The sequence below is a fragment of the Pongo pygmaeus genome, chromosome 4 (genome assembly GCF_028885625.2).
Source record: "Pongo pygmaeus isolate AG05252 chromosome 4, NHGRI_mPonPyg2-v2.0_pri, whole genome shotgun sequence".
Classification (NCBI taxonomy): domain Eukaryota; kingdom Metazoa; phylum Chordata; class Mammalia; order Primates; family Hominidae; genus Pongo; species Pongo pygmaeus.
In genome coordinates this window covers 87247087-87274249 of record NC_072377.2, presented here as the reverse complement: position 1 = coordinate 87274249, position 27163 = coordinate 87247087, and the positions used below count along the sequence as shown (strand labels likewise).

General features: G+C 37.5%; 1 protein-coding gene across 2 annotated transcripts in view; it reads right to left on the bottom strand.

Annotated features, from left to right (window-relative positions):
* Positions 1 to 27163, bottom strand: part of VCAN (versican) — a 110100-nt gene that overhangs the window by 18564 nt on the left and 64373 nt on the right. For both annotated transcript variants that reach the window (XM_054488660.2, XM_063664952.1), the window contains 5 exons: positions 21485 to 26743; positions 18117 to 18230; positions 15679 to 15792; positions 10229 to 10387; positions 8703 to 8785 (listed from right to left, as the gene is read on the bottom strand). In XM_054488660.2, the coding sequence (XP_054344635.1) occupies positions 8703 to 8785; positions 10229 to 10387; positions 15679 to 15792; positions 18117 to 18230; positions 21485 to 26743 (5729 nt within the window). The remainder of the gene's footprint in view (positions 1 to 8702; positions 8786 to 10228; positions 10388 to 15678; positions 15793 to 18116; positions 18231 to 21484; positions 26744 to 27163) is intronic.

Here is a 27163-nt window from a genome sequence, read left to right as displayed (position 1 = left end):
GCCAAGGGCAAGCAGATAACCACCGAAGTAGGAAAGCAAATTCCAAATAGAAAACACTTTCCCAAGAGGACAGGTACCTGTTTGAAACATACGCCGATAAGAAACCATCTTTTCACTAAATAACAAACAGAATAACCACTTGGGGTTAGCCTAAGCCTTTCAGAACACAGGTCAAACGGTTATCTGAAAAGAGGCTATGAGGACTACTTATTACAGAAATCAAAACATCTGGTACCTTTAAAATGACTTTTTTATCCCTAGATGGCTGGTGTACACAATAGGCATTTGTTTGCAGTCTGGAGGGGGAGTGGTGCATTTAACTTTGCCTTGTTTGTTAGGGGCAAATGACTTCCCTGCAAGGTAAAGATAAACCTTCTTCTGATCCTTGTACTTGCTTAAGGTTAGTCTAGTCTGGGTCCTTATTTATTTATGTTTTAAGGGAGGTTATGGTTTTGCTGCTGTCTTTTAGTTGAACAGGGTAATTCGCTGACCGACAACTGAAAAGAAAAGAGCAGCTTTGTTTTAAAGGAGAAAGAGACGTTTGTTTTGGTGTCACTACCCTATGCTGGCAGCCTGGAGTTGGATCCTACAAACATGAATATGCTGAAGGGAAGAAAAACTAACTTGGGGTCTCCTGATAGTTGTTAAAGTGGCAATATGCCCATTATTTTCCTAGCTGGCAAACCTCTGTGCGGGAAAGACAATCTGGCCAGCTCTTGAGAACAGCACTAATCTTGTGTAATAGTGTGAGCTCACTGCCCTACAAAGCAGTAATTATCAACAGCATTTTCAGAAGGATGTGAGTTACTCACACTGTGAGACCACTGTGAGAGAGGGGGCCTCAGGCAGAGGCCCACAGAGCAACTTGCATTTAATCCATAGAATGAATGGTGCCAGTAGGCTCCTTTACCCCAAGCTTATTTGCACAGGTCTCCAGTCATGAAGGGCTAACGGTCCAAATGTAAGGAGAGACTGGCAAAACTCATTCAACATTTTTTTTTTGGCCTTTTCCATGGTTATGCATTGCCTTAGACTAATTAGCAATTAGATTTAAATATCTGCATGTGATTTTAAAGTTGCACAGAAGTCTTGGAAAAGCATCTGTGAGATGCTACTGCACTAAATCTCCTTTTCTTATTCTTTATAATAATCTTGTCAATTATAAAATGATTTTCCAGTAGTGAGTAAATATGGTTCTTCCAGCTGTTCAACCCACCACTAGCTATCTGAACTGAAAGACAAGGCAGAGAGTACAGTTGTGTTCTAGAACTACTCTATGACTCATAATATCTCACATTTAGAATCAGAAGAATCAGTTTTTGATTCCAAATCAAATTAAACTACAACACAAGTCAAAATTTTCATTAACAACTCAGTAGTCTTTCGCAGAAAGGAATCTGAGAATTCTTCCACTCACGAGTAATGTGTTAAAGAATGAGAAAAGAGCATATGTTTTCCTTGGCTTTTGGGTTAATACAATAAAGCCTGTGAAGTTTAACATAATTAAATTAATGTTGATATGCAGTGTGACTTGTCCACAGAGAAATGGTATTTGACTTAGAGCTAATGCCACACCACAGCTGACACACGTCCATCTGCAAATGTTGTATAGAAAGTCTTCTAAGATCTTCAGGTAGGAAAAGGAAAACTTAAATTTTTGTTGTGGGGATTCTGTTTTGCATTGTTTTTCTGCCAAATCATGTGAAATCCTTTCAAATGAGCAGAAATCTACAAACAAGCTTAGAAAGCACTGGAATTAATGAATACTCTGTATTCTCTTTTCAATATCCAAGACATCTGGGAGAGGAAGGGGAATAGGAACCTTTGTGTTTATGAAAGGGTAATAATGATACATTGCTGCAGAAAAAGAATAATGGTTTATGGTCTGTGATTTGTTACTCCATTTCTTCTGCCCCTTTTAAGTGTCTCTCCCTGGGTAAGGGCTATTTCTTTATTGTTTCTACCTTTTTCAAAGCTGGCTTTTCTCACAATACTTTGCTTGACAGACTGATGTGTTTATTTATGAAAGAAGAAGAAGGAGCCTCTGGATTTAGAGTCAAATCCACACATCTGGCCATTCTTGTGCATCAACTCGAATCAACTGGTGAAGGGGGACAAGTGGGTGTTGGAAATTGTAGGTGTTAAGTTGCCAAAGCTGAACTATGCTTACCAAAATGAAAAACAAAATGCAAAATTGAGTTATCTTCCAGAAATATTTTTAAGAAGAACTTAAGTAATGAAGGTTAATTGCACAATTAATTGTACTAATTGTCCTATCAATTAGTTTTTTTTTTTTTTTAGTTTATATCACAACTATCATAGCAAGATGAGTTGGTTAGAGCTAGAAAATACGATATTTATGAATCTGTGATTTAGTAACTTGTTCTAGAACTTCCTGACCAGATTTGGGCAAATGTAGAAGAGAGAAAGTCTCTCTGTTTTCTCCCAACCGTAGAATGGAAAGTGAGAAGAAGGAAGCTGTGACAATTTCCCAGGAAGCAGGGAAGCCAGCAGCCTCATGGGGGTGACATTTGAGTCCCGACAATGTAGAGAAGACAGAAGTAAAAAAAGTGAAGGAGATGCAGAAAATGTTTTTAAAAATGTTTAGGAATAAAGTCAGGGCTTTTTCTGCAGAACAAACTAAATATTCCAAAAGCTCCTCAATATTTTAAAAATGGAATGGCAATGTCAGTTGTATTCAGTCCTCGGCCTCTGCACATGGCCATCTAAAGTGATGGTTCCCTTTGAAGTAAATGCGTCTGATCCACAGAAGACACCAGTGTCCGGTGGGGAGGGGTCAGCTTTGATGGTGCTGGCGGGAATCATTGAAGAAAGGTGAGTAAGGAGCAATGTGGAGCCCAGAGAATCCCCTCGTGAGAATCTTACTCCAGAGGGACCAAGAGAGAAGGAAGCAATATGACAGCTTTAAATCTCTGAGCTCCACAATTTGATTTTAAACCACTTGTTGGAGAGGTTTATCAGACAGAACAGTATGATGAAAGCATGTAAGAGTTTCTGATAGCTCCTTAATTGGGCTGTCCCATAGACACTATAGCCTTTAGTTGAAAACAGTGTTATGAAAATCATTTTGCCAGGAGGTATATTGATAGATAAATATAAATGATTCCATAACGTTCCCTGCCTGTCTGGCTTCCTCTGCACTTGAATAAACAGCCTCAGATAGTGGATTTACAAATGAAGCCCTATCCCATCTTATGCAACCAAAGCATCTATAAAAAGTAAAATGAGCTGATAACATTTGGGAGTGATATTTCCTTTTGTTTGTTTCACTCCATTTTGGATATAAATAATAAGGTTTCTAAAACTCATTTTTCTTCAGAAAGTATACCTACGGAATATGTGCCTATCTGGAAAAAAATATCCTCCTCCAAAGTTTTGAGTAATTGTTGGTTTCTTAAAGTTTCATGGAAAACCTGCCCTGATATAACTCAAACCTGCAGGGGTGGCAGAGGTTGAAAGTTTACTTTCCATTTTTAATTCCCAAAGTTTATTGCAAAGGTGTTTCTAGGACAACCATGGACAAAATTGTCATCATTTCTAGTAAAAACACTTGTTTTCCTTTGGGTTGATACATTTATAAGATGCAGTATGTTCAACTATATACTTCTATTTTTAAGGAATATCTTTTTTTTTTTTTGGTCTTTTCACCGTAAAACCCATCTATTATGTTTTGATGTTTTTCATACTGGTACAACTTTAAATAAAATCTTTAATTTAGGTAAAGAAAAAATATCACAAAGAGATTCAGCTGAAAGACATAATGTGTTCATTTCAGGATTCAAAAGATAGAGTTGGCTGAGCAATGTGTGTATACTGATGATCATTTGTTCATTCAAATATTTATTCAATATCTGTTCTATGTCAACTACTCTGCTAGTTGCTGAAAAAATAGAGACGCAAGTTAATTCCTATCTCAGAAGACTCAGTGTCAGGAAGTCGATTTCACAGGAGCCTGAGTTAGGATCGGTGGAGGACAAAAAAGATGTGGGAGCACAGAAGAGGAGCTCTTAGTCATTCCCAGCAAGGAAGGCTTCCTGGAAGGAGACCCTTGGCTATGCAGGGTATTTGACTGTTTGTGAGATGAAATGAAGATAAGACGTGAGAATATGCTAAACACTAGGGCCAGTACAGTCAAAGCCGCCCAGGAGTGAGAACCCATGGCTTATTCCAGGAACTGAGAGTATTTTGAGATGCTATAGCTTAGCAAGTGGCAGGTGGAGTGGATTGGTTTTGTCTGCCATACTAATAATTAAAATTTTATACTGAAGGCAATGAGCAGACACTGAAGAATTTTAAGGGAGCAACAAGAGTTCATAGCCAGGGAAGGGAAAGGTCATTAGCACTGGAAAACAGATCTGAAGGAAAACACTCTGACTAGTCATTCATTTAACAGTTGGTTTAAGAAAGAACTTTAAAGTCAGCTAACAGTATATAAGCTAGATAAGAAAAGTTTGTTTAAGTTCGCTAGCTTTAATGTATATTTAACTTGGATGGTTTAACTGAGTGTCTTTGAAGATATTACTTGTGTGACAAGCAAAGCAATTCATTAGTGAAGTTATTTGTTAGGGTTTCCAATAAAGCAGTAGGCACATTTTGCTATAGAGAACAATCGTCAAGTTAACAATAGTCAAGTTAGAGAATAACTGGGTTAGGAGAAAGCCAAGTGACAAAGTAAAACCTGAAATGTGTTAAAAGAAATAATCTTAATATAAATCACAAGCGTAAGGCTAGACACAATTTTATTCATGAATTCACTTTTGTGAAATTTATTGGGCAAACACCCCAAATAAAAAAAGTAATAGATTTTTAAAATATAACAGAAATAAGAATTTGGCATTTTATCAATGATAACAACATCCTATTATAGAGGCCAGTAATGTGGAATGAATCCATCAGAATCTCAAGAATAAGGGCAATTTAGATAACTTAGCCAAATAACATCATTAATTTAGTATATTAGTTGAATTAGTCTAGCTGTATAGCATAACATTAAATATGATACATTTATACTGTAAGTTTATTGAAAGCGAAGCTATTTCAGTAAAAGGGATCATTGAAATTGAGACCTAATATAAACTTGTTTGTTCTTACTGGATCATAAGGCTAAATATCAAAAGATACTTTAAGGTAAATATGAAAGGTTCTTTTTGTTTTAATACTGTTCTACCACCCAAGACAGAGAAGCTCTAATAAATCTTACAAAGAAAAAAATGGAGGGAGAGAGGGTGTGGAAGAGGAGAGAAATCACTCCAAACTACCACCCAAGACAGAGAAGCTCTAATAAATCTTACAAAGAAAAAAATGGAGGGAGAGAGGGTGTGGAAGAGGAGAGAAATCACTCCAAAACATAAACAAAGTCCTTAAAATTGCACACAGTCAAGTTAACACCATTCCAAGTATAAGCAGATACTGATCCCCCTGACCAAGACTTTACTGTTAGGGATATTTTCAAAAGCAAAATCCTTGGAGTAAACAGCGAAACAAAGCAGAAGGATCTTATTCAAAGGCCTGCACACATATGGAACCCGTTAACGGGATGGTGACTGTAGCAAAAACTACAAACGAGTTTAAGGGACACCTAGGCTGTTTCAGAGAGGAAAAGGATAGAGGAAAGGGTGGTTACAAAGGCAAGAAAGTGGGCAGGAGATCACTCGAATGCGAGGGAGACCGGCTCTAAGACAGATGGTCTGCTCTGTTCCAGAATTTTCAAAGTTAAGGGACACTCCTTAGCACACTTTTATTTTACACAGAGAGTGAATTAAGAAGAAACCGAGGGTCTGTCAGAGTTTTTTCTGTATTTACTTGTGTCATTTCTTTGATAAACTTTGCTTGTTAATACATTTCATCATGTGTCTTCTTCAAACTGAGGCCCTCAGTGCATTCTCCGTAATCCTTACGTTTCAAGTGAAAGTGCCAACTAATTAAGAGTAGGGTTCTTGTTTATGTTGTACAGGTATCTATGTTAGCTTATGTTATCTTCCTCTGGAAGTTTCAGAGGAAAATTTCAGAGGAAAATCAATATTTCTTTTTTGACAAGGTGCAATGCTCACTAATTTACCACATTTAGGACCATTCTAGACTATGGAAATGGTAACTGTTATGTTTTTCAGAGTATTTGTGTACCTACATTAAAAATTAATGGACACAGAGAAAAACCGGTTAAGCTGCCTTGCTTTGGCATACAGGAATAATGACATATGATGAATCAAGCTCACCTGTATGGCACTTGGCAGGGAAGATAAATTTCCTAAGATATTCTACAGAACCCACATAGCTGCCAGATATAGGCCAATATGAAGTCTCTTTAACCAAGCACACAGGAATAAAGGATAACACTTTATCTCAGACACCATGAAAAATAAAAAGCAGGGAAAAGAATTACTTCTTTGAAGAGGTGAACTGCTAAGGGAGAGACACATACATGTAACACACATACATGCTAAGAATAAAAACACACACATCAAATCTATGTAACCAATGACAGATTAGAAATAGATGGGACTTGGTTCAGTCAGGTAAGTGTGTAGGAAAAAGAGATTTTTCGTACACTCCACCTGGCCAAATGCAGCTATTCTAGGCTCAGGGCTGGAATCTACAGGAACCCAGACAACAGGTACACTTTGGGATAAGTCATGGGCTGCATCTGCCAGGCACAAATAAGCAGTAACTAGATAGAAATGGCCAGCTGAGTCCTGGGCATGCCAGCTTCTGTATACATGATGGGGGCTCACAAAACCCTGCACTTTTCACTGGGCTATAAATAAGGGAAATTTGTGGGAGTTAGACTTAATAGTGGGCACCCTAAAACCCAATTTATTCCATGACAATGAAGTACACATTTAACAAGGAAAACCCATTAAATGCATTCACTGTATGATATACATTAATAAAATTATAAAAACAGCTTATAATATATAGAAATACTCTCTTAATCATATGTTCACTTAGAAATTAAATTAATAAGAACAAAATTATCTTCAATTAAAATGAATATAATATAAAGATTAATGCTATACCAATCGCTATTAATCTAATGGGCCAGTATTATCCCCCTAAGTACAGCAAAATGAAAACATAAAGAGGCAACAATTGCAGATACAGATCCAATACATCCAGCCAGGACAATTATTAATAGAAGAAAATGAGACTATTGATTCTAAGGTTGTGTTTCCTATAGCTTACTGGGAACATATTTTAAGAACAACCTGTTTTTCCCTATTTTTCTCACATCTTGCCAAATAACCTACTTAAGAACTTGAATGACAAACAGTGAAACAGGGCTGATTAAACATAAACAGTGGTGACAGAGAGAGAAACTCAGGTCTTATTTTGGGTTGCTCAAAGCGAAAATGTAACAAGGGATACACTCTTTTTAAAGCCAAGGAGGTACCGGTCAGAAGAAACTGTGGCTTTGGAGACAAGCCTAAGTTCAAATTCTGGCTTCATCAGTTAACAGCTTTGTGATTCCAGGCAAATAGCTCAACCTAACTGACCTTCCCTTTCTTTACCTGTAAAACAGGTGAAGGAAAATCCAATGCCTCTCTTAAAAGTTATTGTGGGGAATAAACATACACAAGTGCTTAATACAGTGGCTGACATATAGATAAAGTGAGTAGTGTGTCCACGATGGAGCAGCTTCTCTTAAGATACAGCAGAACTTCCAAAAGCAGAGATTACTTTGACATCTGTTTTAGAATGAACTTTATATTTTGCCAAACTCATTAAATCCAAACAAGTGGCAGATAATGAATGAAACTGAATACCTAAGTAATAAAAACACAAAAAGGCCTTTAAAATTATCTTCAATTTTTTACACTTTGTTTCTAATTTAGAATTTAATTTACACTTACTATCTAGCCCAGTGGATCCCAACTTTGCATTTAAGAATTACCTTTGGAACACTGAGAAAATACAGCGGCTAGAGGTTTTGCTGTAATGGACCTGGGATAAGGCCTAAGCACCAGTTTTTAATTACATATTCCAGGTGATTCTAATGAACAGCCAGCACTGAGTACCACTAGTATAGCCAATCATATTTGAACTCTTTATAAAAATTAGATTTATTTGAGTTTAGTAGGAGTGACTCAAAATAGCTTCACCTGTTCTAAGAACCTATTACAGCCTACTCAAAGTTGTGGCCAGCATTTCCAAGTCACTTCTTTCTTCAAAAAATAGAAAACAAGTTGAAATATGTAATTGGCAGAAATTCACAAGATCATATCAACAATCTTCTTTAAGATAAAAATAAATGAATATTTTTGCTTGGAAATGAGTCATGCCTTATAGCAGATTTCCAGTGAATTATTTAAGAGGGAAAGGTATTTTTTTAAAAGGACTTTTCTCCTACATTTTATTCTTCTCTTTTTGCTCTGAAGCTAGAGAAAGCAAAGATAACCATCTGAAAGACAGACCCAAGGCAATTCTACTAATTGTCTGGTTTTCTGGTTTGATGGAAATCTGGTACACTCCTCTTTTGAAGAGAATCACAACTATTGAAGAGAGAACTGGATGTTGGATCAGTTAGCTTGGAACTCTTCTAACCCTTCCCTATTTCACTGAGTGACCTTGAGCAAGTCATTTAACTTGTCTCCAATCTAATGCACCCTCTGTAATGTGCAATCAGTGCACAGTACCAAATTTCCAGAAGGTAGAACTTGACATCATTTTCAAGGGCATCTTACCAGTGTGCTGCCATCAGTCCAACGGAAGTCATGCTCAAACATCTTGTCATTGAGGCCTATCCACTGATAATCATGGCCCACACCTAAGGGATAGGAAACCACACAGATATTTGTACTACTTTTCCATATATGGATGAAAATATATCAAAGAAAATTATTTTCAGCATGAATCATACATCCTCTTTACTGGCTGGATTTTTATTTAGTTGCTCATAAAAATCTCTCCTAGTCTATCTTTTGTTCTTCTGCCCGATGTGCTTTAAATGAAAAAGTTAATGTGCAAACACTGTGAAGCATTAAAATATCAAGACATAGACAATAATTTCCCTAGCAATTTACTATAATTAATTTTTTTTCCATCCCCACTCATGATAGAAATTTTTTTTATGATAGAAATTTTCTATTTTTTTTTGTTGTTGTTGTTGTTGTTAAGTGATGCCATTGGCAAAAATTCAGTGACCCAATAAAATGTGCTAGGTCTTATCCACGCTACCCTCATTTTGGAAGCCACTTGTTTTTTTTTTTTTTTTCCCAAAATATTTTAATTAATGAACACCTAGATTAGACAGTTCTACAAATTTATCCTCAAAAATATTTACTTTTACCATGAGGTGAGTCACTGGCAAGGATATCACGCAGTAAAGTTAAATGAACCTCTATCCAGATTACAAATTAACAAACTTCTAAACGATAGTAGGCATCACGAGAAAATATTTAATAGAACATCAAACAACACTTCATGAGGCTGGGAATGGTGGCTCACGCCTATAATCCCAGCACTTTGGGAAGCAGAGGTGGGAGGATTACTTGAGGCCAGTAGTTCAAGTCAAGCCTGGACAGCATGGCAAGACACTATCTCTTAAAAAAATGCTTTATGAGCAACAAATTTCTACATATTGCTACATGAAAACTAGTTGCCCTCCTTTTTGCTGCAGTTGAAGGAGTTATTAAACAGCTCTGATATTAAGTTTCATTAGCTTTCAATCTCCACCTATTCAAGTTCTTAGGATGTAGCTCACTTTCCACAAATTAAAATATTTAGAAACTTGAATGAGAATCAATATGCCCAAAAGGTAAGATTAGGGTGCTATTATTAACAAGTCAATTTTAATTAGCAGGACAAAAATAACTGAAAACAACTGTAATTTTAGACAGGCATATAAATATTCAAAATAGAGACTATGAAAGTATAACCATAGTAAGAATTCTATTGAGCCATAAGAAATGGCCGTTTTTGTATATTTAAAAATGATCAAATAGCAATTGCTTATGATTCAACCTACAGCAAGTGTTTCAACTACTACTGCTGGCAGACAAACCAATGCCTACCTATATTACAGTTGAATGTTTCCCAAAATGGGGGACTTAACATAGGTGAGATGATTTTAAGTAATTCACAGATGAGGGATTTGATAAGTTGTATTATGATTGAAAAAGCTACTTCTTTTCACTTGCACACAGACAAAACTAAGAGAGTGATGAGAAGGAGTGAAGTTCCTGGAAACTCGTATCTATTTGGTACATACGATTAACAAACATTTGTTCTTCGTGAGACAGGATGCTTGTGAGATGGGCGCCCTGCAGACGGCATTCCCGTTCAGCTGCATCCCATGTGCGTCGATGGGCAAAGTATTTGTAGCACTGCCCTTGGAATTTGTGCCAGCCATAGTCACATGTCTCGGTATCTGAGAAGAAACAGGCAGGAGCTTATTAAATGCACATACGTCATTCAAACTTGGCACCCCCATCTAAGTGTTAATAGCATACCCAAGCCAGTATCTGTGCAATGTCCCTGAAGTAAAACTGATTCATAAAATTCGGTCATGATGACAAAGAAATTATTATAAAGTGAGCCCAACTGATTCGTGCGAAGTGGATGGCTATATATCTTTGGACTGCAAAGGCAGCATCTAACAGCAACTTCCTTGATTAAAGCCAGAGAAAACTGGAAGAGGGGCCAGCCAAAATCTCTTGGGCTGCTATAGCACTGGCTGACTTACTTGTGAAGCAACTGGGGCTAATTCCTTACCAACACAACTTTTCTAAGAGACTCATTCAAGTGATAGATAAGAATTCCGGCTAATAGGATTACGAATGCCCTATTTGCATGACAACTTCAAAGGTTCTGGAGGTAGTCCTCTCCCACTTCCCAAAGAGATATCTGAGAAGTCACATGCTCTTTTCATGTAAAATTGACAAAGAGAAAAAAATCCTTTATGAATAGGTACCTTTTGGGATATAGCTAGAACTGTATGCATTCTTCCTAAAAAGAAAGGTAAGATAGGTAACGCCCAATGAAAATGCATCAAGATTTTAAGTTTATTAAAAATGAAATAAACTAAATTATTTAACTCACTCCCCCATTCCACCAGGTCATATACGTGTGTGTGTGTGTGTGTGTGTGTGTGTGTGTTTCACAATAAGCACACTATAACTGATATTCCAGTGGGACAAAAATATTTTTCAAATATATCTAAATTTTATACTGGCAGTCTCAGCTGCACTTTCTGGGTTGCCGATTTTTACACAGTTCCACAAGAAAGTAGCCTTGTTCATAGTACTGTATTCTTCATTGGCAATCTTCCCACAGAATTGCTCATCCACAGGTGGGGTTGACTTTCACAAAATACACCCCACAATTATACTGAAGTAGTTACGTGTAAAAACTAACAAAACTGCAAAGTTTATAGAATTTCAGGCACCAACAAAACCTTCCAGATGACCTAATAAGTATCTCCCCCCACCCAAATTTGCTGATTAATAGAAGAAAACAGAACCCTACTAAATTAAATAAATGTTTGCTTTATATGTTAGTTTTGGTGGCCAAATTGAAACTCAGATTGTCTCTTGACTCATTCCTGTTACTCCTCTTTCTATAACTGTGGGAAAGTATGAATTCTGAAAGATTTCATTTCTTTCCTGGCTTCAGTGATTAAAACCATACTCACACAACAGATGCAGCTTATCTGAGAGCAGTATTTATTTCAGTTTAGTCTATCAGGCCTGTTGTTTAGTTGCAGCCAGCTGACTAATTCTTTTGAGTAATGTGCACTGGAAGTTTTGCGTTTATTAAAGTGTTGTTTGGAGATCACCAAGTCTCATAGGAAAGGACTCAAGACACAGCTAGATGGTTTGGTATAAAAGTAGCACTCAGTGCCTCAAAATGAAGCAAATTTTGGCTACTTGGATGAAGTATTTCCGCTTTGGGGAAGTTCATTTGTAAGAATTTAGAGGTAAGGTGAGAGGGGTTAGGAAGAACACAGCTCTTCCTATGTGAGGGGGTTAGTTTACAGAGGAGGAGAATCAAAAAATTTTTTAGAACATTCTTACTGCCAAAGTAAATAATGTGATTTATAATGGCATAACTTTCCTTAACCATGGACATTATCATTTAATTTAAGATACATGATATAAAATTCTGGAGGATCTTAACCTCTTGAATAATACATCAGAAAAAACTTTTCTACATCTCCTTTTTTATCTGCTATTAACCCAATTGGTTTTAGTTTGGTTTCCCCTTTTTTGTCTTTTTTATTTTTTATTTTTTTTGTGGTGGAGTCTCACTTTGTCACCCAGGCTGGAGTGCAGTGGCATGATCTTGGCTCACTGCAACCTCCGCCTCCCGGGTTCAAGCGAGTCTCCTGCCTCAGCCTCTCTAGTAGCTGGGACTACAGGCGTGCACCACCATGCCTGGCTAATTTTTGTATTTTTTGGTGGAGATGGGGTTTCACCATGTTGCCCAGGCTGGTCTCGAACACCTGACCTCAGGTGATCCACCTGCCTTGGCCTCCCAGAGTGCTGGGATTATAGGCGTGAGCTATCGCACCCAGCCCCTTTTTGTCTTCTAAATAGTTTATCATTAAGTATTTTTCCTCCTAAACAAGAAAACCCAGATGATCACAAAATTTAGATGTGTGACCACTTCACTACTAACAATGCCTGTCTCAGTTAGCAGATGCATACATTCCTATCAGAACACAGGTCCAAAAAATAGAGACAGAGTTTCTGTTAAAACCAAACTGGGAAAATGTATTTATTTGTACTATCTAAATCATAGCTTCCCAATGATTATAAATACATCTGCAAAAACCACTTAGAGTGGTTTTTGTGTAAAAAGAAATAAAGCCAACTATCCACATTGATTCACTTTTTTTTTTTTTTGAGATGGAGTCTCGCTCTTGTCACCCAGGCTGGAGTGCAGTGGCATGATCTGTGCTCACTGCAACCTCTGCCTCCCAGGTTCAAGCTATTCTCCTGCCTCTGCCTCCTGATTAGCTGAGATTATAGGCACCCACCACCACACCCGGCTAATTTTTGTACTTTTAGTAGAGATGGGGTTTCGCCATGTTGGCCAGGCTGGTCTCGAACTTCTGACCTCAGGTGATCCACCCGCCTTGGCCTCCCAAAGTGCTGGGATTACAGATGTGAGCCACCATGCCTGGCCACTTAAATTTTATTGTTCATGAATTCAACAAATATGTAATGAAGGATCATGTGTCAAGCTGCATCTCCCAGGATGCTATTTTGATAGGAGATACTATTCATAGAAATAGTCTATTTGTTTTTTCAACCTTACCTAAAAATTATGTGAAACTCTTTTTATTTATTAAAAGGCAACGCTTGTGGATGACATTTGCTTAAAAATCATTCGATGTATGGAAAGACATCTTATGCTTTAAAACTCCTATAGGTTTTAAAGAGGTTACAAAAAAATAGGTTGTTTCAATGGGTTACAATACAAACCCAGATTTGTAGTGTGCACAGCTCCTGTTCATGAACATAGAAGGTGAAACTATCACAAACAATTTCACCAAAAATTTATTCTTTTGATGCTGTACAGGTAATGTTTTCAACATCTCTGACATATAGCTGTCAAGTCCTAAGAAAGTGCCCATCCTCTACACTTCTCACTAGGCAAGCTGTATCACTGACTTTGGCTAGGGCAGTTTGTGCAGCCAGAACTGCCTCTCTACCATTCCAATAGCCCTTTCTAGATTTTGTATCTGTAATTATTGCACCAAAATGTGTCCCCTATTTCAGAGTAACTGTGACTTGGGAAGTTACTAGTGCAGAGAACAGAAAACGTCAGCTGAAGGAACACCGACACGGTCATCACCAAACTTTGGATAGAAAATTGTTTAGACAACAAAGCTGCTGTTAATGAAGAAAACATTTGTTCTTAGGCAACCTGAAAAGAGGAGAAAAAAATCTTTCAGTATCCTGGCAATAAATCACAGGAGCACAGCTGCACTGCGTAAACAGACTGAGATCGATGTTTCTCAGCAAAAAATGTGCATGAAAATCAAACTTGCTTGAAAATACGATAAAAAGTACCTGAAAGACAGGTGGCACCAGAAATAAAATTAATTAACACTTTTTACTTTCAATATTCTTTTGAAAAGAAAAAGAAAAGGTCAATGGCACCAAAGTCCCTTCCAAAAATCTGTTACCACTCAATCCATCAGATAAACATACAAATAAAGTGTCTATCTTTGAGAGTTACTTTAGAAGTGTGAAGATATTCAGAGAAACTTGGGCTGTAGAGTTAAGCCATTTAGGTTCACTTTTCCCATTGTACGATTTACTAGCTGTGTGACATTAAACACATCACTTTTTTTCTCTGAGCCTTAATTTCTAGCCCATTTAATGCATAGAAATGCTATGCCAACCAAATGAAATAATGTGCCAGGATGCATTTGTTAGTCTGTAAAGAATTAAATTTTATTCTCTGCCAAGAGTTATGCTAAGTCACCAGGATCAGAGACTTTGTTTTGTTCATATTTCTATCTCTAATACCCAGAACAGTGCCTGGAAGACCGTAAGTGCCCAATAAATGCACGTTGAGCAAATGATTTTTTGAATTGCTTCTTGTACTTGGAACTAACAGAAGCCAGAATCATGTTTAACATATTGGAATGTCTCAACTGTCTCAGGCTTTTGTTTTCTTCAACAAATGCCATCTTTCTAATGTTTTTACTTTAAGAAGAGGATCTTGCTTGTTCTATCTTTATATTCAAAATCTAAAACAAACAGATTTACCCTATGCAATAAAAAAAGAAAAAAAACCAACACCTAAAAATGTAGCCATCATCCATCCACTTGGAACGGCAATTCAATACATGCTCCTTTTGGATTTGCATTCATTGCAGTGACATCCAAATTAACACCATGAAGCAGAATGTGGGACCAGACCAATGTGCCTGAGTGTCTAATGCATTTTCAGTTTGTCTGGTGGAATGGAAGTTTGGCACTGAACACTTTTATCAAAGCCAAACCACTGTACGAATTTAAGTAGAGGAAATCAACATTCCAAAGCTGAGTGTGCTTAACATGCAATCTGTTTCTTATTGATGGACCAAGAAATGCTCCCATTAACCACCTAAAATACACTCTCAGGTTGGCCATAAAATGCAAATTACAGGGATCATGAGATTCAAGCCATCATGAACATAGGGCTTTCTTTCATTCAGAAAAAGTCAATCCTTCTTTAGTAGGAAAATTTCCTGTGAGCAGATTCACAATATCTTCTACTTAGCATGTGCCAAGGCAAACGTATTCTAACAACTATATCAACTCATTCTCCAGATATGATTGACGATGAAAAATAAGTCCATTGAGTCTCAAGTGCTTAGGAGGAGAAAATAAAAACAGCTAACATTGAATTCAGTACTCCTTCGTACATGAGCCACAGAAAGGTCAGTGCTTAGTTTGTCCCCAAGAAAAATATATATGATAATATTCCTTTTATTGGCTGGATGTCTTTAAATTCAGCTCAGTTTGCCTGCCTGCAATTCCAATCTATCAGCTAAACAACGATAATCAAGTCAACACTATGATTCAGATGTTTTGAGCTATCCCTGAATAAGGAAACCTAAGGAAATGTGAATTTCCACTGCAGGAAAGATTATGCATTGAGGCCAAAATTGCTAAAAAAAATCAATAATGTTCATCACACAAATGTTGCAATAGCTCTTACCTTGCTCACAAAGTGCACCAACATAACTTGGAAGGCAGAGGCACCTGAATGTGTTGAAACCATCAACACAAGTGGCTCCATTACGACAGGGATTAGAGTGACATTCATCAAAATCTGAAACAAAATAGTAAAAGCTCACAAAATACTTTCAAAAAGTATCAAAGAATTCCATTTAGTGTGAGGTTGCAAGATAACATACAAGACAGCCAATTAAATTTGAATTTCAGATTTTTAAAAAAGTATAATTTGTTAGCATAAGTATGTCCATGCTACATTTAGGGCAAACCTATACTATAAAGTTATTCCTTTTTTACTCGAAACTCAAATATAAGTGGCCATCCTGAATTGTTATTTCCTAAATTTGGCAACCCTAAGAAAATGTCAAAGGTATTCAGAGTAGGGTCATTGTCTCCATTGCTAATAAATGAATCAGATAAGCCCTAAAACGAATGAAGAATTAACACCCGCAGCCTTCCCACCTCCAATCACGGCTCATTCTCTGATTACCTCACACATGGACTACTCAAAGTATCTAACTGGCCTCACCATCCCTGGGCCCTTTCCTCTCCAATATATCCATCACTCTGCTAAATGTCATATTTTTTAGACACAGTCATGATAATTTTATTCTTTTACTTCCAAACATTGCATGGATCCCAATTGCCCAGGGCAGCAGTCTTCAACGTGACCTCCCTGGACCACAACATCAGCATCACCTAAGAATGTTAAAAATCCACAATTCCAATTCCACCCCAAATCTACTGAATCACATACTTTGAGGTGGAGACAACAATCTGTTTTACTAGCCCTCTGATGCATGCTAAGGTCTCAGAATCACTTGACTAGAGTGTGAAGTAACACTATTCAGTACCCTGAACTCAGGACCTTCTTAGACTGTCAGGGCTTTCTAGACCCAACCTGCCTTCTGGTACTGTCTCCCAGTACGTCTCCCTCTCCCAAACCCCTAAGTAGGCATACCTGGATCGAGGCTGTCATTCAAATGCCTTCTGTAGTTTTTGGCCTCTGTGCTTTTATTTGTTGTGTCCATATCTCCCTCCACCACCTGTCAAATCTTCCCAACTTTAAAATCTATGTCAAATAAAATCTTTCTATGCAGATTCTAATCTTTCTACATATGATCTCCCCTGATGAAATTAGTGACTTTATTTCCATAGCATTTTGCAATTACACTAAAAATTTAATGTTTAAGAATACTTTTAAATGAATATACAAAGCAAGTTAAATTTCTTGGTCATATAATGTATTCTTACCTAAAGAAATGGTCTTAGTAACGATGATATTATATAGTAATAATACCAAACATGTTTATGGTACTTGCTGAGTGCCAGACACTTTGTCACCCAGCCTGGAGTGTGGTAGCGTGAACACAGCTCACTGCAGCCTTGACCTTCTGGGCTCAAGCAATCTTTCCACCTCAGCCTCCCAAGTAGTTGGGACTACAGGCACGGTTAATTTTTTTTTTTTTTTTTTTTTTGCAGAGGTGAGGTTCTGCCATGTTGCCCAGGCTGGTCTCAAACTTCTAGGATCAAGCAATTCGCCCACCTCGCCTTCCCAAAGTGCTGGGGTTATAGGCTTGAACCACCGCGCCGGCCTCATTGACTTTTTTTTTTTAAGTACTCTTTTAATATGAATGTTGGGATTGTATCCCAATATTTATGTATAATTTAAAGTGTTATTGGTGAGCTTTCTTTACTCAATCATTGTAAGGAAATTAAGCAAGCCTTCATGATATCTCTAAAAGGAACATCTGGACAACATATTTCATCATTCTTTTCTCAGAAGTGAGGTCTATATGTAGCCAAATCAACACTGGTGCCTTTTTTTTTTTCTTTAAAGAGAAGGATGCCTAAATAAGAATATGGGAGTGTGAGAGTCAATTATATTCCTTGGAACCAAAAGAGAGGCAGAGAACAGCAATTGCACAGCTCCCTGAGGCAGAGGCACGTTGGGCTGGGTGCTGGGAGTCAGGGAAGGGTTTTTCCCATTCCAAATGAGAAGAAAAATTATCCCAAAACTAAGGACAAGGCACTCTAATTTTTATTATTTTCGCAATTTTTAAGTCTAGCTTTCTAAAAAGATTTTTATACTGAAATTGATTTTTATTTATATGCAGATTTGGAGGATAGATGTACATTTTTGTTAATATTTATGCATCTTTACATTTGTAAATTCTACCTGTAAAAAACACAAGACTCAGCAGGCCTCACTGAGTCTTGGGTATGTTAACAGAATTCACTGAATATCTGTACCCATTTTCCAGCCCCTAGTTAATTACCCTCAGATTTTAACTTCATTTAACATATAATTAATCTTCATATGGGTTTCTCTGAAATCTCTGATTGACTCGACAACATAAATTCTCCCCCAATATATCTTCTGCGAAAGAACTGCACCCTTTCAGCCAAGTACCACCTTACCAAGTTCACATTGGTCTCCACTGTATCCTGGCACACAGGTGCATACATAGGAAGTTTCAGTAGGATAACAGGTGCCTCCGTTAAGGCACGGGTTCATTTTGCAACGATCAGGTCCTACCATATTCAGGAAAGTAAGAAAAGCAATTAGGCTCATCTCTAATGTTTCCGTGTATTTTAGCATATTGCTACCATATTGCTACCATATTATAGGCTTTACCATAGCAATTTAGAGTTACTACATATAAAAATTAACATTAACTTTACTCTCTGGAGTGTTTCTTGGCATTATAACTAATTGTTACAAATTGCATCTATTCATTTCTGGGATTCAGTCATGATTACTCTTAAATGATATTTTTTGTACTGTATCTGGCAACTAATATATTCTACTGCAGATTTAGTTGGCATGATAATGGCAATTGATTTTAGTCAAAAATGATTACACATATGTGCACAGTGAATGGAAAATGTATTCTTTTAAATGGGGTTAGTTCATGTGAAATGGCTGGATACACAGAACATGCATTCTTTTTAGCAGGTTGGCTTGTTATCATCATTTGAATTATTATTGCCTTTTACCACTTAATGCTCAGAAACTGTTTTTCTTCGAAAGTGTGCACTGAAGTCTCTTCTGCTACATTAATATGCTTTTTCCAAAAACACGTTCCAAATGTACTCCTTTAAACTATACTTGAAGAAAAGCAACACATGGATTAAACTCTACCGTAGAAAAACAAACCCAAATACAAAAACCTCACCTAAAATGAAACCCCAAGTTTTTATTATAATTTTCTTATTAAAATGCAAATAAAACCGACACTCCTGGGAGATAAATATGAAGGCCGAAGACATAAATTTATGAGGACAAACAGTTTAAATATATTTTCTAAGTGCAAACACTTTTACACCACTTGAAGCATATATTTTATATTGCAATATTGCTTAGATAAGTATATTTTCATTGAGTTTATACTTATTCTTTGTATATTGTTTCAGACTTGCTTAGATTTCTAAATCTTCAAAGATCCAAATGAGAGTTGAAAGTTTTACAAAATAATTGAAACAAAATAGATTATCTATGGAATACACCCATATTTTCAAGAATCTTAAGTCCTGAAACCCTGAAATAATTACACATAAAAGAAGAAAGATATCTAACTTCTTATGAAACATTAGCTTAAAGAATATCAGGATAAACAAGGTACTGCTATAAAAGATAACTGAGACTTCCCCACACCAGAAAGTCAAACTCAAACTTTCTGAGTGTTAAGTAAATTCTGAATGACTATAAACCTGGATAGGTACACATTCCCGTGTTTGGGATTCACGTTAAAATTAGGTTAATTCAGATGAGTACATCAACTTCTCCAAAAACTCCCCCGAGTTTTCTAAGACACTTTTTCCTATAGTTCCAAAACTATTTGAAATCTCCCTAACAATTTTAGCTTTCTGAATTTTAAAGTACAAGTACGCTGCCAGGATGACAAGGCTGCAGTTAACACACGCCATAGCCACATGCTGCCCTTTGTGCTGAATCCAAATGACACTAGGTGAAAGTGCTTTATCAGACTGTGATGTGCCACACAAATGTGAAGAAGTACTATTACTATTCCCACCACTGACACTAGACACCATGCTGAGACCATGAAACAGGGACTGAGTGAGTGAGTCTTCCTGTGAACTGGAAGTCGTTCCAATTAACAGGAAACTTCTGTTTTTATGAATGTTATTCTCCCCTAAACAGTTCCTGTTAACCTCTGAAAGTTGAATCTGCAACAGATAGACCAGGTAATCCCATATGAGCTGCTGTTTACTGAATTAAGCTAAAGTGACCATTTGTTTTGCAATGAAGATGCAAACTATAAATCTTGGTAAATATTGTAAACTGGATAATTGGTACGTATTTCTCATTCATCAAACTTAACTCTATAGGTACTTAGTTATTACCAGTTATTTTTACATCATATTTTTAACAAACTGAAGTATGTTAAACTAAATTAAAAACAATAAATATTAGCCAAATTCCCAGATTATCATTTACAGATTTAACACACAGTGATAACAAAAAACCCAATGTCAACTACCTTTGATCAATTTTCCTCAAAATATTTCAAGCCATTTATTAAAAACTGTACTCTTTCTGAAGCACATCAAAATAAAGCATTGGTGGCACAAAAGGTAATATTGATATGATCAGAAGAATAATTTTAACAATAGTCATGGCATAGAACATATTAATTAAAATAAAACATGTATTTTCAACCAAGACAGACATTAAAATACTGATTTTTCTTTCTCTTTTTCCAGGTAGCAGCTAGGTGGTGATGTCTATTTGCGGATTCCACTGACATTGTTAATTTAAATAATAACATTATGGGAAAACACCATTAGATCTGATTTCTTAACATTCTCAGGCTAGATTAAGAGGAAAATAAATTCTACAAAGTAAATATCCCAAGATTCCTGGTTCATATATTATTCAATATCAATTGTTTATTTTTATATTATACTGAAACCAGCAAAGAGCAGTGAAAAGACTATGGACTTCAGAGTGGAGCTAAGCTGGGTTCAAATCCTACTTTTACCACAATGTGGCTGTGCCACCTTGGGCAAGTTACTGAACCTCTCTGAACCTTCACCTCTTACCCTTTCACACAGGGCTTTTATAGCCTTTTCGTGACAATCAGAAGAGATGGCTTATATGAATCAGTATCAAATTCATGCTTTCCATGCATTCAGTAAATACACAGAAAACTTCTCTCAACAGGCAGTATGTTTATATAATAAATGACTACTCACTACTGGTAGGCACTGTGTTTGATGCATTATGTAGACTGTCTTAAACAAGGACATTGCATGTAAGTATGAGCTGATATTGATACTGCACAAACTCTGAAATAATTATTAAAGCTATGTACTACTCTCAAATGTTAAAGGCCTGACAGATTTTGATACTGCACCAATAGCATCCATCAATGGGAGGGTTTTTAAAAATAGGGCTTTTTTTCTACTTTTAAACCTAAGATGTATAACTATGAGACATATGACTAAGCAATACTCTAGTTGTGAGTAAAAACAAATTGAATTTTTATAACATTAATAATTTCATCTTTTCCATGTTGTAATTGTATATTATTTCTAAAACCCAGAAAAGTACAAAGTCTACTTGTAAAGTCCAAAATTAATCTATACTTACTGTTACTTCATCTCATTATGAACTCAATACTGTGGCCTGGCCTGCTGTTATGTGAATAATATGAAAATCTCCATTGATTTAACATCACAATAAAAATTATATACATATAAATGTTAGCACCAAGGGACTGTTCCCAGGTTTGGAAACAGATTTATCAATGTTGTGATCTTACCTGGTAAATAGATTGCCGTGCCTTCCACTGACTCTTCATTAATGCCAATCAGGAAATCTGTTTCATTAGAAGTCTCCAGAAGGGAAAATGGTGGTGTTGCAACCTCAGTATTAAATTCCACAGGGGTTACTGTTGCCTGATTATTGGAATCAAGAATTCTCGCTGCCACTTGCTGTTCTGATCCTGCTGTTGTGGAATCCTGCCCTCTGATTAAAGCTGCTTGAGTTTCAGGGTTTATTTCTGGAGAAGAAGAAAGCGTGGGCCTCTCAGAAGTCTGTGGACTCAGCCAAGGCACCACACCTGCCTCGACCCCATAGGTGGCAGAAGCAGAAGTAGAGTGTGGCCACTGTGTAGCACCTTCTAACTTAATTTCATCGGCAGTTGTAATAACAGTTCCAGCCTCAGGTGTTTTAATGGTGGAAAACATCTTGATTGCTTCTCCAGAAACTTGACCATCAGTTTTGTTTTGGAAATCTTGGGGAATCTCAGTTCCTTCCACAGCAATAAGTTCTGTGGGAGAAGCTTCTGTTTCTTCTAATGACTCAGGTTTACCATCATCTTCTGAAGGTTCTAATTTTGTGTCAGGAGATAAAGAGGGAGGCTTAGTTACGTGAAGGTATTCCTCACTTGATGGTTTGAAAGTCGCTTCAATATTTACATGAATTTCCTTAAAAGAATCCTGTGGAGACATTACAGATGAGCTGACATCTATTCCTGGCAGAGCACTGGGCTGGGGGATCTCTGTGTGTCCAGAGGCTTCACTGCCTGAGTAGAGAGTGAGAGGAGATGATGGTGTCTGAGAAGGCAACTTTGCAAATGCTGAAACTGCTAATGTTGTATCAGTGTAATATGGGGGATTGGATCCTTCCATCACATTAGGCACCTCTGTTAAACTCTGATCCATAAGGTGGGTAGTAGCAATACTTAGATAGGGAGTATGATCTACTAATGCCTCCTCAGCTCCTGAAGAGAATTCTGGCTGAAAAGAAGGACCAGCATGTTTTTTGTCTTCATACTCCTGAGTCCTTTCAAATTGGCCCAATGTTGGTATTATTTCACTTTGGTCTGCAATAGCTTGACCATCAGACAAAGTGCTTGATTCAAACATGTCATCCAGGGCTTTTGCTTCAGCTTTTATTCCTTCAATCTCTGCAATAACTGTGGCAGACTTATGAGGAATTGGCAGGGATGTTGCCGTTGGAAGTAAAATGTCTAATTCTGTTTCTGTGCTAGGAGCAGGGATCCCAGTTGTGAAGTTAAAGCCCATGTGACCTAGTTGGCTTCTATCTTCATAAGTCATTGATTCATCATGTGTTGCCTGAGTGTAGCTAGCCAGAACATCACCAGAGCCCTCAAATGTTTCCTCAGTTAAAGAAAGGTTGACAGCTGCCTCATAGGTCTCTTGAACTTGAGTGCTGTCATCTTTACTTTCATCATTACTGTCATGTGGTTCTGATGGTACCTCTGGATCTATATCTGTTTGCATTCCAAGAATGTCTTCATATACAGGTTTAGTATGATCAATATCTATGATAGTATTTTTATCCGATGTCAGCTCAGGTAGAATTTCAAGGATGGTACTCTCTGTAATTGTCAATATTAAATCCTTGTCCTCTTTGTCCAGGTCTATGATAATATTTTCAGTGGGTTTTTTTCTGTTAGGTTTTAAGGTGGAATCCTCAAATTCCCTGAAACGGTCTTGGAAACTACCATCTGTGGACCTCTCATATGACACTGTATTTGACAGTGTGCTAGTTGGACCAGGGGAGATTTTGTTCTGCTCTGAATGAAGAGGCAGCATCACTGAAACTGTTGGGAATCCATCAGCAGTAACAGCTTTAGCACTTGGCACCTCAGGATGTTTTTCCAGGGACCCATCAGAAAAAAATGTGGTGCTGCTTTCTTGTCTGGTTGCCTGAGTAGTTGCAGAAGTGTGAAATGAATCAACAATATCCACTTCTCCAGATCCTTCTCCAGAAGGTTCATAATACAAGTCAGATGGTTTTGGTGCTGATGTAACAAATTCTTTGGCCATTTCAAAACCATAAGCTCTAGCCAGAAAATCAGTGGACGAGGTGGTTGTTTCGTTAATTTCTGCTGTTGAAGAATTCTTGTTAGAGTCTTGTTCAGTTATGGTTTGTGGTCTGCTAGTCTGGATTTCTTCTGCCCACCTAAGAGTCTGATTTTGAAGATGTCCGATGTCCGTGGAGAAAGGGAGAGGTGCCACCGTGGGTCCTTCTACTCCAGTGTCACTTAAAATTTCTATTAAGGTTGTGCTGGTTACTGACCCACTACCTTCAAAGATGTCTGTTTGAGATACGAGTGGTCCAACTTCTTTTGCCACATTTTCCATTCTGTTAGAGTCTTCAGTTTTGTCACTTGAGGTACTTTCCACTTGAGAAGTGTGGGGATATAATGTGTTATTGATTTGTTCCACTTCAGTAAAATTCACTGACTCTGTTGGTAGAGTAGGTAAAACTTCTTCTCCTGATCCCAGTCCAGAGAATAAGAGCTCAGTATCTGACTCTTGAATTGTCGGTCTCATGCCTTTGGGAAAATGTTTTGTACTTTCTTCCTTTTTGATTGGTGAATCTGTGACTACATGTTCAGCTGGTATAGATTCAGTTACTAATGCAGTAGCTAAGAAAAAATGTGACTTTTCAGTAGCTTCAGGGAGAGTTGTGTAAGATTCCAAGCCATTTGCATCTGGATCTGGAGTAGACATGTTAACTAAAGAAGTGTCTTCCTCCTTCATTTCTTTATCATCACTGTAAGTTTTCTTTGTTGTTAGTATAGAATAATCTGTGGTTTTGAGTTCAGTTTCAGTAAATGTCTGTGAATCAAAGATTGTTTGTTCTGTTGCAGGAGAGTTTTGGGGGGATTCGAATGACTTTTCTTCTTGAATTTGTTCCTCTGATGTTGTTTCACTTTCAATTTCTTGTCTTACAGGGTTGACTTCTTGCCTAGACCATAATTTGGCTGGCTCCATAGTTTGGGGAAAGTTTGTTGAAATTGTGCCATGGACCTTTACTTCCTCCTTCTCTACTGGAGCTTTTGTACCTTCCACTTCTGCTGTTGGTAAAATGGTGGATCTTCTATCAATTTCATTGACAGTACCCACTTCTCCCAATCCTTCGTCAATAATGGAGGAAGCTGTACCAGAAAACTTTCCCACAGCACTGGGAAGCACTGGAACAACAGAGCTGCTGACTGTGACCAGTTGCTCACCTGAGCCCTCAGCTGAGGATGTAAACTCTTCCCAGGGGAAGGCTGAAGTGCTGACCATGGTGCTACTGGGTCCTTCTGAGTCAGATATGTGACTGATGTGAACTGAAGTAGGTACTGTAGATGGTAAAGTCTGCGTATCCCTAAATGCTGCATCTCCAGAGCCTTCCATCATTACCATTTCTTCTTTTGCTATGGGATGAGACACTGTTGAGTATTCTCTAAAGTCACCACTGAAATCTTCCTCCAAAGGAAAACCTGTGGAAAAGCCCCTTATTTCTGCCCCATAATTTGGTTCTCCTAATCGCTCTGAAATCACTATTTCCCTGGATGTTTGGCTTATATTTTCAGCAACTTCTCTGTCCATTACTGTACTCAAAACCAGTCCTGTTGGCTCAGTGGAGAACGTAGTTTCCACATGTGGAGACGAAGTGCCAGCTGCTTCCTTTTTGGCTTGAATTTCATACTCTAAATTTAATGAAAATGAAGAAACAGTGGTGGTTTCTGGGTCAGCAGCAGCTTCTCCAGAGCCCTGCTCCATAAAGACAGAGGCAGGACTACGTGGGAGAGTGGACAGCCCTTCCTGAACCCCAGGTTGATGGATACTGCTGTGCTCAGTGGTCTGTGCCCCCAAATTTTCTAATGTATTTGTTTCTGTAAAGACAGGCGTAGAATCTGTCATTTCCCTTTCAGACTGTGTTGGTGTTGTCAAGGACATAAAACTTTTCCTGGTACCTGAATCACTAGATGTAGCTACATTTGGACTTTCTAATTCAGAGGGTAAAATTAATTGATCCGATCTCTGTGTAGGTGAATATACCTCAACTGTAGAAGCCGTACCTGTAGTTCCCATCTCCTCCTTCCTTTTCTTTTCCTCAACAGAGGTACTGGAAATCCACTCAGAAGTGTCTGTTTTACTTACAAACTTGGTAGGCACCACTTTTGCAGAAGGTTGTTCAGAAACTGGATAAATGGTGGTTGCGGGAACCTCAAAAAAGCTTTCTGTGATTATCCTGCTAGTGTCTAAAGTAATGAGTGTATCAGTAGTATTTCTCTGTGATAAATCAGTTACCATGGTGAACATTGTATCTTCATCTGCTTCTGCTTCTCCAGAGCCTTCTGTAATTGGAATTGAAGAACTCCCTGAGAGCTCTACAACTTGTCTAGGAGTTGCTTCTACCCAGCTTTCTTTGGTAGACAACAGGTCATCTGGCCAAGGATTTCCTATTAGGGTAACTGTTTCTTCCTCTGAAACATATGCTGATGCAGAACTTGGAACTATAGTGGGAGTGTATGTGACAGAAGTACTCTTTTCTACCTCTTCACCAAATGTTACTTCTGTAGCCCTTGCAAAGGCTATTTTCTGAGATTCTTGGTCAATGGCAATCTCTCCTGAAGACTCTTCAGGAAACAGAGTTACAGGTTCAGTATGATCATGTGCCTGATGACCAACTTCAGTATCTCTCTCTGTGACTGATTCTGCCCCCTTTTTGGCTGTTCCACTTTCAAATTCCTCATGGAATGGGACTGTGGGGAAAACATCAGGCTCACCACCTGAAAAATGTTCTGATGTTTCAGGGTAAGTCTCAGGCTTCCATGTAATTTCAAGAGATTCGGTTGTTTCTGTAGATTCATTAGGTTGCACAGCAGTAGACAATTCCATTTTGGCTGTTACAAATGGATGAGTATCACTTTCAGAGCTGTCCGAGAAATTTTGAGAAGGTGCAACACTTTCAAACTGGCCACGCCTAGCTTCTGCAGCTTCTGGGTCCTTGGGCACAGTGGTAACGAGATGCTTCCCATTTATGTACTGCACAGATGGGGTGGTTGTCACATCAGTAGCATTTGCACACTCTTCTTCTTCTTCTTCATTTTCTTCACTGTGGTATAGGTCTATTTCAATTATGTCAGGGAATTCAGGTAAAATTTCAGCCATTAGATCATGCACTGGATCTGTTTCTTCACTACAAGGTTCATCTTCTTTAGATTCTGAATCTATTGGATGACCAATTACACTCAAATCACTCATTCGACCTGAAAAAAACAGAGTTTTCACAATACTTAAATAGAAAATTTGGCAGTGTATGACAGAAGAAATTGATAGCAAGGCTGGTCACACTCACACACACAAAGAAGGATTCAAATCTTTTCATAATAAGTGCAATCACCCTCTTATATGGCTCTCAGTCTTCAAATTTACTGTTTTTGTATTAACAATAAGAAAAATGAATTCAATTTAACATTATTAAAACAGGTTATAAAGACTCGTCAACACATTTAAGAAAACAACATAGTCCTTAAAATGAAGCAAGGAATCACATATACAATGTAATCTTGAAGTGCAGGAATTCATCTTTGTGTGAACTGCAAAAAGAGTAAAATTAAGACTATTTCATATAAAAACAATTTAAAAATTAAAAATTAAGGCCATATCATATAGAATTAATTACTTTT